General features: G+C 56.4%; 1 protein-coding gene across 1 annotated transcript in view; it reads left to right on the top strand.

Moving 5' to 3' along the window:
* Positions 1-18,744, top strand: part of SRCIN1 (SRC kinase signaling inhibitor 1) — a 47,446-nt gene that overhangs the window by 6,781 nt on the left and 21,921 nt on the right. Inside the window, 9 exon segments of the mRNA XM_017878988.1 lie at positions 4,317-4,337; positions 8,146-8,341; positions 8,920-9,118; positions 9,550-9,643; positions 10,142-11,010; positions 12,019-12,111; positions 12,347-12,390; positions 12,670-12,857; positions 14,029-14,204. Of these exon segments, the coding sequence (XP_017734477.1) occupies positions 4,317-4,337; positions 8,146-8,341; positions 8,920-9,118; positions 9,550-9,643; positions 10,142-11,010; positions 12,019-12,111; positions 12,347-12,390; positions 12,670-12,857; positions 14,029-14,204 (1,880 nt within the window).

Genomic DNA, 18,744 nt, shown 5'->3' with positions numbered 1-18,744 from the left:
CCCACCCACACACACACTCTGCATTGGGAAGGAGATGAGAGTGTCATCCGCACATCTGGAGGAGAGGGTCGTGCATATACATCGCGGTGGGGGCAGGCGCCCTATGGGGGGCAAGTGGCTTAGCCCCAGCCGGGGGGACGAGTGTTTACACGGATTCGTGTTCATGGGAGTTGGGAGGTGGGTGTGTGCACCGGTGCAGCAGAGCCAGGGGATTAAGGAGCCGGTGCGGACCCGTGGGTTGCTCTCCCTCCTTGGAAGATGCGTGGTCGGGGCTTGAGGTCAAGAAGGGGTCATGCGCTCACTGAGCCTGCTGGGGATGCCTGCCCAGGGGAGGAAAGAGACCTCAGCTGGCTGGGCCAAGCCTCCCCAGGGGCCCTAGCCCCTCCACTCCCAGGGCATGAGGGCTGAGGAGGGAAAGACCCGCAGCAGGGGAAGTAGGAACTCGGCTACCAGTGGCTAGGATGGAGGAGAGAGGAAGGGAGTTAACTCCTTAACTCCCAGAGGGAAGAAGCTGTTTCCTCTTCTCACCAGGAGTTTGAGGACTCCCTGGCCTGACTTCCTGGGGCCTTGAGAGACACTCCCCTCTCCCGTTTCTCAAAGCCTGGTACCTAGGGTCCTATGCTTCCATCTTACCCTCTTAGAACACCTCTCATTTTGCCCCAGCTCCTTTTAAGATTCCTCCCCGGCCAGGCACGGTGGCTCAAGCCTGTAATCCCAGCACTTTGGGAGGCCGAGACGGGTGGATCACGAGGTCAGGAGATCGAGACCATCCTGGCTAACACGGTGAAACCCCATCTCTACTAAAAATACAAAAAAAAAAAAAAAAAAAAAAAATTCCTCCCCACAAGTGGTTGCCCCTGCTGGGGTCTCTCCTACTCACCCCTTTATTTATTTCCCCCTTTCACTGTCTTTTGGGAAGGTGAGACCCCCTCCCTGACTATGGCAGAGGGGGGCAGCTTTGGTACTGGAAGATTTGGCTTGGGGTGGACAGCCAGACCTCTCCTGACCCTCCCTGCCCTCTGCCCTCCTGACTGGGGGGTTTCTGGTGTTGGGAAATTCCCAGGGAAAAGGCCCAGAAGGCTGAGCAGTGCTGGGTGCCAGGAGATGGAGGGAGTGGTGCCAGACCTGAGCATTCAGAGATCCCACCCTCCACTCATGGCTCGGTCCTATTTTATTGACATTCATTCATCATCACATACTTGTTGAGCACCTGCTATCCACCAGGTACTGTACTGGGCACAGCAGGAGGAACAGACACCCTGGAAAGGGGTGAGGAGGTAAAGGGCGCTGGAAGTTGGAAGGAGAGTGACTAGGAATGTCCCACCTTAAAGAACAGGGGAGGAGCCCTTTGCTCTCAGTCACCCTAGTCTGTCCCATGGGTTAAAATCCTGGAAAGAGACAGAGAAGGGGATGGGTGATATCCCCGGAGGCCTCCCCCACCTCAGTTTATCTCACCAGAGACACTGAGTTGCCAAGAGACTGTGTCTCGTTCCTGGTGGGGCCAACATGAAAGAGGATCATTCTTCCCACTTTCCAGAGGGAGGACAGATGATGGAGGGGCAGGATTCACTCACGTGCTCTACAGATCAGAGCCTGAAGCTCCAGATTTTGATCTCAACATCTCTCATGCATCCAAGTGACCGCCACAAGTGCAGCCCCTCTTCCATCTTTATCCTTTGAGGGGCTTGACTGGTCTTTCCTATGGCACTGATGCCACTCAGTCCTCTCCCTTGGCTGCTGCTAGTGATATGTCCCTTCCAGGTGACTGCCCCATGGATGTGCACAGCCTTGGGACCCTGGGGCAGGCCCACGTGGAGGCCATAGCCAGTGTGGCTGTGGTAGGCCCTGTCCTTATCTCCCTCCCAGGACAACGAGGTGGGCCCCAGTCATCCGAACAAGGTACCCTGAGTCTGATGTGTTGACATTGGTGGCAGGGTGGGAGACAGGACATCTTCTATCTCTTTTGCATCAGAGGTCACCTCCCTGACTCATGATATCTGGGACATGATAGGCATGGGACAGTGACACCCTGACCAGGGGCTTTCTCTTTGTACATGGGTGGCTCTGAGGCCGTGTGTGTGTGTGTGTGCGCGTGGTGTGTGCATTGCTTTGTGTGTGTTTCGATAGCCGGGGTGCATGTCTCACTGTGGGTGGGCACTGTGTCTCTGTTTCTGTGGCTGTGGTGTTTTGAGGGTGAGTTGAATGCTATCAGCACCTCTTGTCCTCTGTGACTGGCTGTGGTGCTTGTGAGAGTGTGTAAGCGAGGCAGGGGCCTGGAGGGAGGGGAACACGTTTGTGTATGAGTGGGGGCGGTCTATGTGTGAATGTCTCTGTCTCTGAGTTTCTGTTTGTTTCCAGGGCTGTTTCTGACTGGGGAGCCCCTCTCTCAGTAGGGGTGTGTGTGTGTGTCGCTCTGGGTGTCTGTGGAGATGTCCTTATCAGAAGATGTGTCTAAGAGTCTGTGCTCAGCTGTGTGTGAGCCTGCATGTTGCAGGGAGCTATGGGTGGCCCATGTGTGTGCCACCCGTGCCTGGTGTCATAGTAGTGGTGGGTGAGGGACTCGAGACCTTCTCTGCAGAGCGGTCCATCACCGCTGTCTACAGATGTGACTGTCCTCATAAACCTTCCGGTGCCCTCTGCCTGCCCACTCCCTTTGCTACCCCTCCCCTTCCCCAGGCCACAGTCAGCTGCAGCTGGAGCCTGTTACTTGGCCTCTGGTCTCCCATACCCTCAGTACCTGTGGGCATCCCCTAGCACCACTGGGGGTGGCCTCAGTCCAGAGATGATTCCAGGCATTGGCTGGGACACAGACTACAGACTTTGTTGTCCCCTTCTCCTGCCTGGTATGTGACTGTTTGTTTGTTTGTTTGTTGTTTGTTTTCCAGAGTGAATGTTGGGGGAATGATGGGGATGATGGCGTAGGAGGGGGTCCTGGCAAATGACCCTCTTGGTCCCAGCCCCAGCCCAGTGTCACCCCCACCCCAAAGGTCTGCCTTAGGTAAAGCCTCCAGCCAGAGTGCCCCTCGACTCAGCCCCTGCCACCTCCTCCCTGCCAGGAAAGCATTCAGGTGGCCCAGGACACCCTGTCATGGTGTTTCTTCCCCCACGGGTGCCCTGGATGTCCCTGTCCTCTGCCAGTGGCTCTAAGGCCTGGGGATCTTGTCTGCTCGTGCCAGGCACCCCCGGGCCAGGCCATCTGCTGCCTCCATCTCCCTGCTGAGGCTGGCACCGGTCAGCAGGGTGCCTCGGCTTTGCCAAGAACCAACCCAGCCCCAGGGCTGCTCCTTCCTTGTATTAAGCCATCTGGAAGGGCCTTCTGGTCTCTAGGGAAGGAAGGGCAACCCTCGGTTACTGCACATGAGGGGGACTCTCCAGCTCCCCATTCTAGGGATGCTAAGAGGGATGTGAGGAGCACTCCTCAATCAGCCAGCCAGCCACCATACCCAGTCTCCCCAACTCCCTTCACTGCCCCCAGCTCCCCAGCCATTGATTGCCCAGTGAGTGAGGTTCCTGGCATCTGGCTGCTCTGCTCTGTAAACTAGATCCATCATGCTGTATAGGCCTCTCTCTCTTGGCCTTGGCCCCTAGTCCCCCTCCTCCGACGTCTGCCCCATTCACCCTGATCCACCCGATCCACCCCTGCCCCGGGTCTAGTTCTCATCCCACTCTGCTCCATTCAGACACTTTCTGCTTGTCCACCCAGAAGTCTAAATACTTTCTCTCAGCAGTTATGGCCACTCATCCTCTGGCCTCAGCCTCCCACTCCCCACCCTTTGCAGCCTAATCTGCTACTTTCCCAGCTGCACCCCAGCCAACGTGGACTAGCGACTTCCCTCAACTCTGTCTCCACTTGTCTGCCCCTGGGCACTTGCCCACACCATACCCCCTGCCCAGCAGGCCTCTCCTCCCAGTCTCCAGCTGCTCATTTTTCCAGACCCATCTCAAATGCCACCTCTTCCAAGCACTGTTCCCTGGCCTGCCATTTCTCTGACCCCATAGCTCAGCTTTGTCACTGCCTCTCTTGTGACTGCCTCATGGGTTTGCTCTATCACCATCCTCTGTGCCTTTTCCCACCGGTAACTCTGTGGGGAGTCACTGTAGCACCTGCTTGGGGCCATCCTGGGTATACCATGGTGTTCCAGGTCTCAGCAGAGAATGGATGTATCAAGCATGACTTCCTTCCTGCTCCTGGGAGGGTGGAGGGCCCTTGTCCTAGGGCTCAGTGCTGAGTTCCAAGGGTCTCTAACCTGCCCCTGCCCCTCTTTTCCCCTCCTGGGCCCCCTCATAACCATCTCTTCTCTTATTTCCATCAGCAGCCAAACTACTGGAGTTTCAAGGTCAGTGTGTGATGCCTCTGCTCCCATGACAACTGCATGTGCTCTCCCTCCCCTGCCGCTGCCTCTCCCTTGCACAGGCTTTGCGCTGGGGTGCGCGTCTGCACGGGCACCTTCTGGTATGGGCGGTGGGCCTTGGGGCTGCAGGCTGTGGCTGCTGCTTTGGGAGAGTCTGGGTTTGCCTGTCAGGGGCTTGGGGATGGAGTGGGAGTTTGGGCCACCCTTGCTGGGGGTCTGAGCTAGAAATGCTCAGTCCCCAGGCATCCCTAGCCCCTGAGGGGCATTTTGGAATGGCATACATTTTCCCTAGCCTGGAGAGACTGCTGGCTCTGAGTTAGGGACCTAGACCCTTGTTGTGGGCCCTCTTCTTTGAATTCATATCTCACCTCCCAGGGAGGCCCTGTAACTGTGATGGGTCCCTCTTCCTTTTCTTACTCTCCACCATGGGGGCTGGTCAGTGCTAGGCGGGAGACTCATAGTCCTACACCCTCAAGCCTTTTATCTAAGTGGAGGGCTAAGCTCAGGGATAGGTACCTTCCTGCCTCCTCCTGAGCTCTGGCCTTTCCAAGCTGAGAGAGCTGTCTGCCCCTCCCAGGGTATCCTGCTGACCCCTTGGGGAGCAGCCTCAGGCACCTGCTTGCCTCCTGGAGTCTCTGGCCTCCCAAGTCCCAGGCATCATGACCGGGTGGGAGGCATCCCACCCAGACTCCCCAGGTGTCTTACTTGCATGCATTCTTCCTAGCACTGCAAGAAGTCCTTGAATCAGAGAATCACGGAGTCAAAGTCACGGTGTCAAGCATAGCCTCTTTGGAGGAGGCAGTTGAGGGTAGTGGTTAAGTGCATGGACCCAAGAGCCAGGCTGCTTAGTGGTGAATTCCATCCAGTGTGCTGCTAACTAGCTTGGTGATCTGGGGCAAGTTACATATCCTGTCAGCCGTGGTTTCTCCTCTGTAGAGTGGAACGACAATGTCTGCATCATGTAATTGTTGTAAAGACAGGAAAAAAAGGCCGGATGTGCTGGCTCATGCCTGTAATCCCAGCACTTTCGGAGGCCGAGGCATGTGGAACGCTTGAGCCCAGGAGTTCGAGACCAGCCTGGGCAATGTAGTGAGAACTTGTTGGCTGAGGAGAGAGGCTGAGGTGGAAGGATCACTTGAGTATGGGAGATTGAGGCTGCAGTGAGCTATGTTCGCACCACTGCGCTCCAGCCTGGGTGACAGAGCAAGGCCGTATCTCAGAAAAAAAAAAGAAAGAAAAGAAAGAAAGGAAAGAAAAGAAAGAGAAAAAAAAGAGGGGATGCATGTTCCTGGCAGTGCCTGGCTCCTGGTGAGCCCTACATGGTAGCTCACCTCATTAGCTACTGAATCATGGACTCTGCCTTGATTCTCAAACCTAGAAATCAGAATCGCCTTAGGAACTTGTCAAAAATCTCGAACCCCAGGCTCCAATCCCCAGAGATTCTGGTTCAGTGAATATGGGGTCCTGGAAAGGGTATTTTAAAAAGCTCCCAAGTGACTCCTAGTCTATGGACAACCTCTGGGAATCTCAGATCCATGAGCACTCACTCCCTGAAGCACCCTGGTGATAGGCGCTCTCTACCTCCCATGGCGACCCCTGTCCTATCTTTGGAGAGTTCTGCTTGACTCACTGTTTTGTTCTTCTGCCATCTCCCTTACAGTGGGGAAGTCCTTCTGGATGTTTCACTTTCCTCTGCCCTATTGTCTCAGCCCAAGGATGGAGAGAAGTGGCAGCAGGTTTTCCCTCCTCTCGAGAGGGTTTTCTGTACAGGCTGTGAGAATGGAAAGATGCCCATGGGGCCAGGAAGTGGTGGAGCAGGGAATGTGGGCATCTCTTCTCCCAGGGTTTTGGTTTCTGCCTTCTTGGCAGGCAGCAACCCCCAGGATCCCTGCCCTGCCTCCCTTCATTTGGACCCCTGTTCCACCTCCTTACTGGCACCTCACTGGTGTCCCCCCTGCCACCATGGCCACCCCCTACTCTTCATCATTGCTGGCTGCCTCATGCTGCCTGAATTCTGTAGCCCCTCATCTGCACCAGCCTGGCAACCACTGACCTTTTAGTTGCCAGGCAACCCCATGACCACTAGACCAGACCTGGTTCCCCACACTGCTGCAGAGCTCCCCGCCCTTCAGCTGGGATGAAGGTGAGACAGAGGGGTGTGGGCTGGCACTGGTGGTCAGCCTAGAGCTGAGCCATAGCCTCTCGGTCACAAGCACAAGTGGCCCCTCCCTGCTGCCCCCAGCCTGTTTCTATGCTGCCTTCCTCCTGCCAAGACCCACACCCACCCAGTGGTCAAGGCATTGTGCTTGAGAGGGGAAGCTTCCTGATCCTCACATCTGATCTATTATGGTCCCCAAACCCTCAAGGCCACCTTGGGTACAGCTGGGATACTGCCCATCAGAAGACGATGCTCTCCCTTTAAGAGTGCTAATCCAATTGGAACATTAAATTGAGTTAATATGAAGATGGAGATTAATTAGGGGTAAATCAGGAACTGGGGAGAGAGGGAGCTGAAGAGGAGAATAAATGATTCCTTTTTAGAGATATTTTATTGTTGTCTTTTTTTTTAATTATAAAAGGAATCTATTCACACAGTTTTGTAGAGAAATCTATAAAGTAAAAAAAGAAAATTGTCAACCCTGAGATAACCAGTGTTAATGGTTTTGAGTGATTTGTTGTTAAAAATAGACAATTTGTTTTACAAAAAAATATAATTGGGCAACATTATTTCTTGACAGTATATGTATATGTAATACATATGTGTATATAATGCACATAACATGAAAAGATGTAGATCGGATTCATTACCTCACTCCTTGTATCAGTTTCTGTACAACCACCAGATTTCTTGCCCAGGGACTAGGGCAGAATGTCAGGGGCTGTGGTCCTGAGTGACATCCCCAGGTTTCAGCCAAAAGTAGGCTCTTAAAGTGTGGTTGAAATAATCCTGACTCCTCCTCCCCCACGGAGAGAGCCATCAAGCTATCCTTTGACATCCTTCCCTACCCCCAGCCAGATACCAGCCTCAGCTACAGCTTCAGAGAAGTGGCTGCTGTCTCTCAGAGGGTCCTGGGGGAGGCTGGCTGGCTGTGTGGCAGCATGTGCCCTGCAAGGAGGGGCTGAGGCCTGGCACATGTGTCATGTGTGCATGTGTGTCACATCAGACTTAACATGTGCATTGTGGGCACTGGGCAGGTCATCTCAAATCCAGGTCCAGCTGGCTTTGAGGAGTTTGGGATAGTTTTCTCAGTCACCCTAAATCAAGGACATTCCCTCTGTCCAGCTCTGTCAGGGTCTGCATCCCCTCAAAGCTGGGATCCTGGGGTCCCAACTCTCTTTGCTTTCTCCCTGGGCCCTGCTTCCCACCCCCACCCCCACCCTCTGAACTCCATGAAGAATAAATTATCCGCTCACAAACCCACCACTTAATTAATGTCTGGAACTAATTCCCCAATTTGCTCAACTATTCTGCTGCTCACCTCGGTAACAAATTTGTGTTGTTGTTGTTCTTCGGAAGCCTGAAATAGCAGCCGTGCCCATGACTCCCACTCACATGGCCTCTTGTCTGTCTTCCCAGGGTGCCTGGGTCCTTTGCCCACTCCTTACCTGCCAGGTGTCCCAGGGAGGCCAAGGCTGGGAGAGACTGGGGAACTCTCTTTTGGCCATGCCAGGAGTCTGTAATCTGTTTGGGTGTCGCTGGCTGGCAGGACCTTCCCAGGCCTGGATATGGGCAGTGACAAGTAAAGGGGGGGTGCTCATCCTTGATTCCTGTCGCCCTGCCTGGCCCCTGCAGACCCGCAGCTCACGCCACACTCAGGGAGCCCAGCCCGGGCTGGCAGACCAGGCGGCAAAGCTGTCGTACGCCTCGGCCGAGTCGCTGGAGACCATGTCGGAGGCCGAGCTGCCCCTGGGTTTCAGCAGGATGAACCGCTTCCGACAGAGCCTGCCTCTTTCCCGCTCCGCCAGCCAGACCAAGCTGCGCTCCCCAGGTACTGCCCGCCCGGTCCACCCTCCCTCCCGGCACAGGCTCCTCCCTCTGCTCTTCACTCCCTAGAGCCCCCTCCTCCCCTGCAGCATGCCACCTCGCCTCAAGCTCTGCTCTCTCTCCACCAGCAACCCCAGCTCTCTCCATCTCTCTCTTGCCCTCAGCACCCCCACCCGACCCCTTTTCCTCCAAGCCTTCTGTCTCCCTCCTGCTTCCTTTTCTGTCCCTTTCTTTCATCCCTCCCTTCTCTCCCATCTCCCTTCTCTAACTCTCTCCAACCTCTCTATCAGCTCACTTCCTCTCAGTTTCCGTCCCACCTGCTCCTACCCCCACTTCCATTTCCTTGTCCAAATTCCTCCAACTGCTTGGAGTCCAGTGAGTGCCTTGAGAGGCCGGAGACCCGGCCTGGCGCCCCCGCCGGCAGCATGAGAGGTGCCTGGGTGCACCTGCACTCGGGGGCGGCGTCTGGCCTCAGACCCTGCCGCTGCGGGGCTGGCGCAGCTCCCGAAAGCTCCCCGAGTTCTCCTGGAGGGCGGCGTGGAGACGGCGGCAGTGACAGCGAGGGCGGTGTCTCCTTCGCAGGGGTGCTGTTCCTGCAGTTCGGGGAGGAGACTCGGCGCGTGCACATCACGCACGAGGTCAGCAGCCTGGACACGCTGCACGCACTCATCGCGCATATGTTCCCGCAGAAGCTCACCATGGGCATGCTTAAGTCGCCCAATACCGCCATCCTCATCAAAGACGAGGCTCGCAACGTCTTCTACGAGCTGGAGGACGTCCGGTGGGCGTAGCCCCAGGGGGATGCGGGAGGGCTTTCCCACACTCCTCCTCTGCCGGGTGCTGGACCCCGCCGGCCCTTCCCCAGCTCCTTCCTGACCCGATCTCAGCCTTTCCCCTCCCCTCCCAGAGCCCTACCGCCCCGCCCCTTCCTGGGCCATCTCAGCCCCACCCCCTCTCTAAATCATCCACCCCCGCTGGTTCCCTTTGCTTCGAGCTAACCTGAAAATGGCGCCTGAGACCAGGAAGAGGCCGGGGTGGAGGTTGCTCGGGGTGTGTGCTTGTGGCAGGCAACCTGAGCAAAGGATTTAGGAAAGAGTTGGGGCTCCCGGTGCCTCTGGCCACCCCTCTTCTCTTGGCCTGGAGAAGCCACCCCTTCTCATTGTGCACGGCTGGGGGAATGGGTGGTGACCCCTGTCTCCCCGCCTCTCCTAGGGACATCCAGGACCGCAGTATAATCAAGATCTATAGGAAGGAGCCCCTCTACGCTGCCTTCCCTGGCTCACACCTCACCAACGGGGACCTCCGGGTATGGCTGGGCATGCCCAGGGCATTGGGGAGGCTGGGCACATGGGGTCCAGGGGAGCAGGGTCTGGGGAGTTGTCATCGGGAACCAGGGCCAGTTTTGGAGAAGGGAGCATAGGGGCTGAGGGATTAGGGAAGAGCCGCTCTCCCACCTGCTACTTTCCTCTCCATTCCGGGCCTGTCCACTTGAGATTTTGCTAATTTGCCTCCAGATATTCTAAGGCCTCTCTCAGGAGCTGGAGCCACCGCTTCCCCTTCTACTTCCCACCCCTCACGGTAGCTGAGCTGAAGGTTACCCCTCTGGTGCCTCTTCATCAGCCACCTTTTCCGCCATGCTGGAAACCCTGATGGGGAAGTGGCCCTAGACGCAGCAGGATGGAGGGAGGGCTGAGACCTGAAGGGACTTCCTAAGCGTCAGGGAGGAGATGCTGGCTGCTCAAGCAAGGGGCAGGGGTGTTCTTGGTGACCAGCCCCGTGGGGTTCCGGGCTGTCTTCTGCGCAGAGAGAGATGGTGTACGCGTCGCGGGAGTCGTCGCCCACGCGGCGCCTCAACAATCTGTCGCCAGCGCCTCACCTGGCGTCAGGCTCGCCGCCGCCCGGGCTGCCGTCGGGGCTGCCAGCCGGGCTGCAGTCCGGCTCGCCGTCGCGCTCGCGTCTCTCGTACGCCGGGGGGCGCCCGCCCTCGTACGCCGGCAGCCCGGTGCACCACGCGGCCGAAAGGCTGGGAGGCGCCCCGCCCGCCCAGGGCGTCAGCCCCAGCCCCAGCGCCATCCTGGAGCGGCGCGACGTGAAGCCGGACGAGGACCTGGCGGGCAAGGCGGGCGGCATGGTGCTGGTGAAGGGCGAGGGTCTCTATGCCGACCCCTACGGGCTACTGCACGAGGGCCGTCTGAGCCTGGCCGCGGCCGCCGGCGACCCGTTTGCCTACCCGGGAGCTGGCGGCCTCTACAAGCGCGGCTCGGTGCGCTCGCTAAGCACCTACTCCGCCGCCGCTCTGCAGTCCGATCTGGAGGACTCCCTGTACAAGGCTGCGGGCGGCGGCGGCGGCCCGCTGTACGGCGACGGCTACGGCTTCCGCCTGCCGCCCTCGTCACCGCAGAAGCTGGCCGACGTGGCAGGGCCCCCCGGAGGCCCCCCGCCGCCGCACAGCCCCTACTCGGGGCCGCCCAGCCGCGGCTCGCCAGTGCGCCAGTCCTTCCGCAAGGACTCGGGCTCCTCGTCCGTCTTCGCCGAGAGTCCTGGAGGGAAGACCCGCAGCGCGGGGAGCGCCTCGACGGCCGGAGCTCCCCCTTCGGAGCTCTTCCCTGGGCCTGGGGAGCGCTCGCTGGTTGGGTTCGGGCCGCCAGTGCCAGCCAAGGACACGGAGACCAGGTGAGGGACGTTAATCAGGCTTCAGGGACTGGGGTTGGGGGGTGCGCTGCGGAGAGGGTGCACGGCAGAGTCCGTGGCAGGTGTGTGTCCTGGACTGAGATCCCGGAGTCCTTTGGAGACCTTGAGTAGTCTTGAAGGGTCGCCAGAAAGCATCTTGGATGTGGTAGGGAGGGCATTGGAAAGACCAGCTTGTCATTTTTCTCCCATCCGCAAGACTCAAGGGGGTAGTTGAGAGGTCCCCAGACGAGGAGTCTGGAGACTTGTGTTTGCATCCATTTTTTAAGCTTCGGTTTCCCCAACTGTAAAATTGAGGGGCTGAACCACTTTTAGTGGTTTTCCAGCTTAAGAGTTTGCAGCAGTGAGAGCTGTCCAGCACCGGGACAGCTGAAGTCCACTGGGGAGGAGGGTGCTGTTGAGAAATGGTGACGGGGAAAGGAGCACATTCGGGTACCTAGCCTCCAGGCTGAGAAGCCCCTGCCCATCACTCAGTCCCCTCCTAAGGGTGCAGGGCTGGAGAAGGTAACCAGGGCAGTAGGTAACCTGTGCCCTCAGGCAGCACTGCTGAGCAGTGAGAAGCCATTGGCCTTCACACAGCTCTTACATGGCCTGTGTGCCAGGCACTGCACAGGGTACTGTCAATGCCAAGCTGGGCAAACCCAGTTCCTGTCCTGGTCTAGTGGGGAGACCAGGGTGGTGTGGAAGGAGGGGATCCTTGGGGCTCCTGGGGTCTGTGGAATGTTTTTGGGAGGGGGTCAGGAGAAAGGCAGAGCAGGCAGGGGAAAGCATTGCCAGGCATGGAGAGATCATGCAGCCTTTAGGGAGGGAGTGAAAGGTGAGGTGGGAAGCTTTGGACTTGATCCTTAGGCACTGGGGCCCTTTGCATTGTCTGTGTTTTGGCAGCCAGGGATGGGACGGTGTTTCTTCTGGTTACCAATTTAGGAATGGGGGGCTGGGCAGGAGAGACCCTATGCTCAGAGGCGAGGTTGCCCAGACCCCCTTCCTCCCCAGGGAGCGCATGGAGGCTATGGAGAAGCAGATTGCCAGCCTCACAGGCCTGGTGCAGAGCGCCTTACTGCGAGGCTCTGAGCCTGAGACCCCCAGGTGAGGCCCCTCTCCCAACACCACTGCCAGGGCCTGGGGGTGGAGCAGAAGGAAGGGGAAATGGGCATCGGCCCTGCCAGTGTCTCACTGGGTGACCCTGGGTGAATCCCTTCCCTTCTCTGGGACTCTATCCTGATATCAGAGAGCTGGAGGAGATGACATCTAAGGTCCCACCCAACTCTGGAGGTCTGGGGCTGGCCTGGACCCCCTAATGGCTTTTTTCCCTGTGCCACAGTGAGAAGATTGAAGGCTCCAACGGAGCAGCTACCCCCTCAGCACGTGAGTGACCCTCCCCCACCCCCATCCTTGTTCTCTCAGAGCCTGTTTCCTAATCTATAAAGTGGGGATTAAGCAATAGCTACATCACTGGCCTTAGCCCAAGAGGTCTTTGCCCTGGCACTTTGGTCCCCACCCTTAGGGCTGGCCACTTGGGGCAGGTAGTCAGAGCCACGGGGTTCTCTGGCTATGTGGCGGAGAGTAGGGAGGACCCCGTCCCAGCCCAGTCCTTCCCAGGCTCACAGTTTGTTCACTTTCTCCCATCCTCGTGGTCCTCTGCAGCCTGTGGGTCAGGCGGCCGGAGCAGCGGGGCCACCCCCGTGTCCGGCCCGCCCCCGCCCTCGGCCAGCAGCACCCAGGCAGGGCAGCCTACCGCCGTTAGCCGGCTGCAGATGCAGCTTCACCTGCGAGGCCTGCAGAACAGCGCCAGTGACTTGCGCGGCCAGCTCCAGCAGTTGCGCAAGCTCCAGGTACCGCCCCGTCCCGGGCACCGCCCCACCAACGCCCACCTACTGGTCGAAGCCCCTTGCCACAAGTCCCGTCCCATCCCCTACTACCTCATCCTTTTCCCAGAGCTCCCACGCCCGAGTCCTTCGCCGCTCACTGATCTCTCTCCGAACCCTTTCTCCCCTTCCCCTTTCTTGAGCTTCCGCCCCCTCGCTGAACCTCCGCTTCCTCACCAAGGCCCTACCCCTCGCCCGTATCCCCCTCATTGAGCCCTCCTTCTCCTTCCCCGAGTCCCCATCGCCCTCCTGGATACCCAGTCACCCACTGAACCCCTCCTTCGTCAGAATCCCTCGGGGCAGTTCCAGTTCCTTCCTGCCCTGCAACCCTTTCCCTAAGTCAGCGAGAGCCCTTCCCCCAAGTCCCCTCAGCTCCTCCCTCCTGAGCCCTGACAGTCTCCCCCGGCCCTGCCTGGCAGATGGTCCCACCTGTCAGGAGCTTGGCATCGCCGTGTCCGCTCCTCAAGCGGGCCCAGGGCCCGTCAGGTGAGGATAATGAGCAGAGACAGGCTGGGGAGGGGGCAGAGAATTGCCATCTGGGCAAAAGATAAGATCTTGCCCACTCCCGCCATTCAGGCTTGGAACTGGGTTGGATCAATGGTTAACTTAGTCTTCCTGTCCCAGCCGTGGAAGCTCTGTCAAACGCCAGCGCTTGAGTCCTTCATTCCAGTCCCGTCCCCATTCCGAGATGATGGAAGCGACAACCATGCGGCCGCACTGTCGGCAGGGACCTACATAGGGCCACACCCTGTCCCGCAAATATTCCCAACCCCTTCTCCTGCCTCATATTCCCCAGAACTTAACCTTGCCCTCCTCCCCCTGCAATAACCACCCCGTCACTGCTGCTTGCGGCCACAGCCATGCAGCTGCCCCTTTGCATGGCCCATTTAAACGTTCCCCCCTCCACGATCCCCATCCGTTCTCCTCCTGCCTCTGTTCTTCCCTAGAACTTAGCCCTCTGCCCCTGCCCTTCGCCATCCCACCCCTTCGCTGCTGCCTGAGGCGGAGCCAAGCAGCTGCATCTTCTGCCGAGCCCCGCCCTGGATTGGGCAATCCTCTACCCGCCTTCTCCCGGCCCTTCCCCTGCCGCGCGCCTCCGCTCCCCCCACCCGGGTCCATCCGTCCGTGCGTCCCGCAGCTACAGAACCAGGAGTCGGTGCGCGCGCTGCTGAAGCGCACGGAGGCAGAGCTGAGCATGCGCGTGTCGGAGGCGGCGCGGCGGCAGGAGGACCCGCTGCAGCGGCAGCGCACCCTGGTGGAGGAGGAGCGGCTGCGCTATCTCAACGACGAGGAGCTTATTACCCAGCAGCTCAAGTGAGGCTGGGCCCGCGGGGGAGGGAGCGGTGGGGGTGCGGCCGGAGCGACCCGCCACCTGGTTTCCCTGGGAGGCGCAGCTCCCTTCCCTCTGAGTCACAGGTGGCGTTGGTCTGTTCTGAAGCCTGATTTCCTTCTCTGGCCTGATTTCTGTGTGACCCACAAACCTTTGATCGGCTGGCATTATTCCTGATTTCTTTTTTCTGGCTTGATGCCTGCTTTGCTATGGTCTTACTTCATAATGATCCACACTCAGGCTTCCTGTGGCCTGCAGCTTCACTGTCATCTGGCCAGCTGCCTGATTTCCCTCTGCCCTCTGCCTACTTTCATTTTGGCCTGTGACGCGTGCAAAGTGACCCTGGGGTAGTGCGTTCAGGTGGAGCGTTCAGGTGCCGCCACTGCTGTAGCCTGGCGCTGACCAGCCACCATTGGAGATCTGATTCCCTGATCTCTGAGTCCAGATATAGCCAAGGAAAACCCACCTTCCTTCCTAGTGCAGCTGGAACAGGGCTGAAGTGTTTTCAGAAGGAAGGAGGAATCATGAACACTCCGCCTCCACATGCTTAGGCATGGAGGGGTTAACAGAAGACAGTCTTCTGATCCAAATTTAGCAAATGGCTGTCTGGCCAACCATTCCATTGTCTGGCACCTTTGAAGGGAGATGCTGCCTTTCAGTGTCCATTCAGGGAGTGAGCACCCCCACCCTGCTATCCCTCGCCAGTGATAGGGATCTGAGACAAGAGGCCCTGCTCCTTCCTGTGGACCCCCTCTTGGTGATACAGGGCACTAGGGGACCTGGAGTCCAGTGCCAGCCCTGAGGTGCTGAGTGATCAGGGCAGTTCCTGCCCCTCTCTGTGTCCCAGTGTCCTCATCTGTACCCAGCATTAAGCTTTTCACCTCTCTTTTCAACAAGGGGTTGAGTTGTACTGGCTGGGGACTCCGGGAGCCAGGAGAGGCTGCTCCTTGGAGCCCAGCTTCCTCACTAAGTCATAAATGAGCCTCTTGCTAGGAGCTCCTTGAGATGGGTCGCTGCTCCTCAGTCTGGGGCCCACATAGCCTAGTGGTACATGTGCATTTCAGCAAGACCCAAGGCAACAATTCCCATGACACCATGTGGCTGAAATAGGGTAAGGGGCCACCCCATGGGGACATAAGCCAGAAGCAGCCACCCCATCACTCTAGGTGTGATAACTTAGTGATGACTCCGGCCAGATCTCCAAGCAGATTGGTAGGTACCATCTCTCCTCACCCAGGGAATTCCATTTCTCCAGATTTTCTATCCTTTCCTTGTCTCTTTTCATTCAGCCCAGAGGAGGGGGGTTGGAATATTCAAAAGGAACTTTACCGAGACATTAAAGGAAAATTAAAGGAGATCTAAAAGCACAGAGCCAGAAGATACGAAAGGACAGATTTATGCCACTGTCATTATAAGTGTTTGGTCCTTGGCTCCCTGAGAGCCTTGGTTCTCCAGGAACACAGACTCCACACCCCCTGCCCCATTATCAAACCAATTATTCAGAGAGCTTGGGACCTGCAGTACTGTTTTTGGCAGGATTCTCCATCCTCCTGAAAGGGGGCTCCTGCCTCTTCCGGGTTGGGCAGATACTGGGCTCCAACTTGGCCATGAAGGCCCTCCCTGCCCAGCTCCCATAGCCTTCCCAGGCTTTAACCCTGCAATCCCCCTACCCCATACTCTGGCCATGACCCCTGCACACTTACTCTTGCTCCAATTTGCTGTGCCCCTTCCTCTTTCCTGGCAACTTGCTGGAAGTTAAAACTGGTTCTGTTTCATTCAGCTTGACTCACTCATCTGTTCATCTAGCCCAGCACTTAAGGTCTGTCTGGGCATTGCCTTTAGGTGCAGCCTCTGCTGACTGAGACCTTTTAGGTCCTGGAATCCACCTTTGCCTTACCCAGGGCGAGCTTTGTAGGTATGCCACCTGTGCTGTCATTCAGGGCCCCACGCTTGGAAGGGTCCCATGCTTGGTATAATGCTCTGCTGTTGCCATCTTGAAATTTTTTTTTTTTTTTTTTTTTTTTGAGACGGCCGGTGCCCCCGGGCCGCTGGAGTGCAGTGGCCGCGGATCTCAGCTCACCTGAAAGCTCCCCCGCCTCCGGGTTGTATGGCCCATTCTCTGCTGCCCTCAGCCCTCCGAAGTAGCTGGGACTAACAGGCGCAGCACCCTCGCCCGCTAGTCTTTTTTTGATTTTTTTAGTAGAGACAGGGTTTCCCAACCGTGTTTAGCCAGGATGGTTCGATCTCCTGACCCTCCGTGATCCGCCCTTCTCGGCCTCCCAAAGTGCTGGGATTACAAGGCTTGAGCCAACCACGCCCCGGCCTTGAAATTCTTTTTTTTTATTTTTTTTTTTTTTTTTTTTTTTTTTTTATGAGATGGGAGTGTCGCTCTGTCGCCCAGATTGGAGTGCCAGTAACCGGATCTCAGCTCATCTGCAAGGTCCGCCTCCCGGGTTTCGCCATTCCTCCGCCTCAGCCTCCCGGAGTAGCTGCGGACTACAGGCGCCCGCCACCTCGCCGCGAGCTCGTTTTTTGTATTTTTAGTAGAGACGGGTTTCCACTCTGTTAGCCAGGATGGTCTCGATCTCCTGGACCTCGTGAACCGCCCTTCCGCCTCCCAATAGGCTGGGATACAGTCTTGAGCCACCGTGCCCGGCTTGAAATTCTTAATAATTTTTAAACTAGAGGTGACATTTTCATTTTGCATTGGGCCCCATAAATTATTTAGCTGGTTCCATTTTGACTCTTCCCTGTTGATCCCTCCAGGACTAAATCTGGGTTTGGAAAGCCTAGCCACTTTTTCCTCCAGTGTCTAGACTAGCTGGCCTGGGACTTATTTGCAGAACTTGCCCAGGTTAGAGGCCCCACAACTTTGGCAGATTGGATGATGAGAAAATCAAGTGGGGAGGCCTAGTCCCTCCTGCCTGGGAGTTGCAGTGTTGTCATCTCCTGAAGTCTTATTTGAGTCCTTTACATGACAGTCTCTTCCTCTTCTGAGTGATGTTTGGGAGTGACCATTTTATAAAACTGGCACAGCTTGGACCAGTCAGGTATCACACATATGAGCAGGGGAGTTGTTCTTTCCCATGTAGTAGGGCGAGGGCTGGGCTAGGACAGTGTATGGATTGGGGGCAGCATGGGTGATGTTGGTGTAGTGTGGAAATGAGATACAGCAGAACCAATGGCTGATGTCAGATGTGAGTAGATCCTGCTCTGCCACAAAATGGCTGTATGACCTTGGACTAACTAGTTAATCTCTTTGAATATCTTTTTTTCCTTTTTTTTTTTTTTTAAATGCCAGAGTCTTAGTTAGGATAGCTAATTAATTAGGGTAGCTTGCTATAACAAATAAGCTCCCAAATTGTTTAATAATTCAAAAGTAATAAACATATCTTTTTCATGGAACAGTATTGGGTGTGTTAGGCGGGTGGCTCTTCTCCGTGCAGTCATTCAGGGACTCAGGCTGATGGAGATTCTGCTGTCTTCAACATGTGTTTTCCAAGATCACCCAGAGAGTTTCCAACTAACGAAAAAAGAAAAAGGAGCATGGAGGATCTTACATGGGAGGTTTTTGTGGGCCAGGTCTGGAAGCAGCATGTACTCCTTCCACTCATCTTCCATTGGGTAGACTTCAGTTAAATGGCCACTTATCACTGCAAGGCGGGCTGGGATGTGTAGTCTAGGCTCTGAGCCACTGTTTGTCTGTGTGTAAGCTGGAGATAATAACTGTTCCCACCTCCAGGATTTGTTTTGAGGATTAATCAAAGTAATGAAAGCCAAGGCTTGAGTGTGGCACCTGGCATACAGTAAATGCATAATACAGGATAGCTCTTTAACTGGTAGTGCTGCTAAGTCACAAGCTTTTGCCCTTGACTCCAACCCAGTCTGTCTTTTCACCTGTTAGTTGGATGAAGATGGGTAAGGTGTGCTGATAAGATTTGCTGATGACACGGAGCTTTAAGCGGGAGCAAATCTGTTGGATGATAGAACTGAAATTCAAAAGTTGTTTGCACCTAGATTGAGCTGAAATCCAACAGATGGGATTTGACAGGAATGTATATAAAGTTCCACATTTGGGTCAGAGATGTCAGCGACTCAAGTACAGAACTGAGATGACCTACCTGGGCAGCAGTTCCTTCTCTCCCTTGGTCGTTCATTCCACAATTATTTCCCAGAAATCTACTCTGCACCAGGCACCATGCCAGGTGCTAGAAACCGGAGATGAATCTGGAAGGCATGGTCCTTGCCTGTCTGGGGTTAGTAGTCCAGAAGGCTGCACAACCCAGCCAATAGGAGCTTCAGCAGTTTGGAGGGCAGGAAGCAGACCCAGCAACCACAAGGGGAAGGGCTGGAGGAGAGCTTCCCATTGAGACCTGAGGATCAGTGGGAGTTAGCACGTGTGTGTGCGTGTATGTGTATGAGTGAATGGAATATTCTAGGCAGAGAAAACAGCATTATAAAGAGCCAGAGAGGGCAGCACATGTAGCACCTCAGAGCAGTTCTGAAGGGTTCTAAGCAGAAGCC

Source organism: Rhinopithecus bieti, unplaced genomic scaffold, assembly GCF_001698545.2.
Source record: "Rhinopithecus bieti isolate Rb0 unplaced genomic scaffold, ASM169854v2 scaffold_10685, whole genome shotgun sequence".
Taxonomy (NCBI): domain Eukaryota; kingdom Metazoa; phylum Chordata; class Mammalia; order Primates; family Cercopithecidae; genus Rhinopithecus; species Rhinopithecus bieti.
Note: the sequence above shows the minus strand (reverse complement) of the source record. Positions and strands in the feature narration are given on the sequence as shown.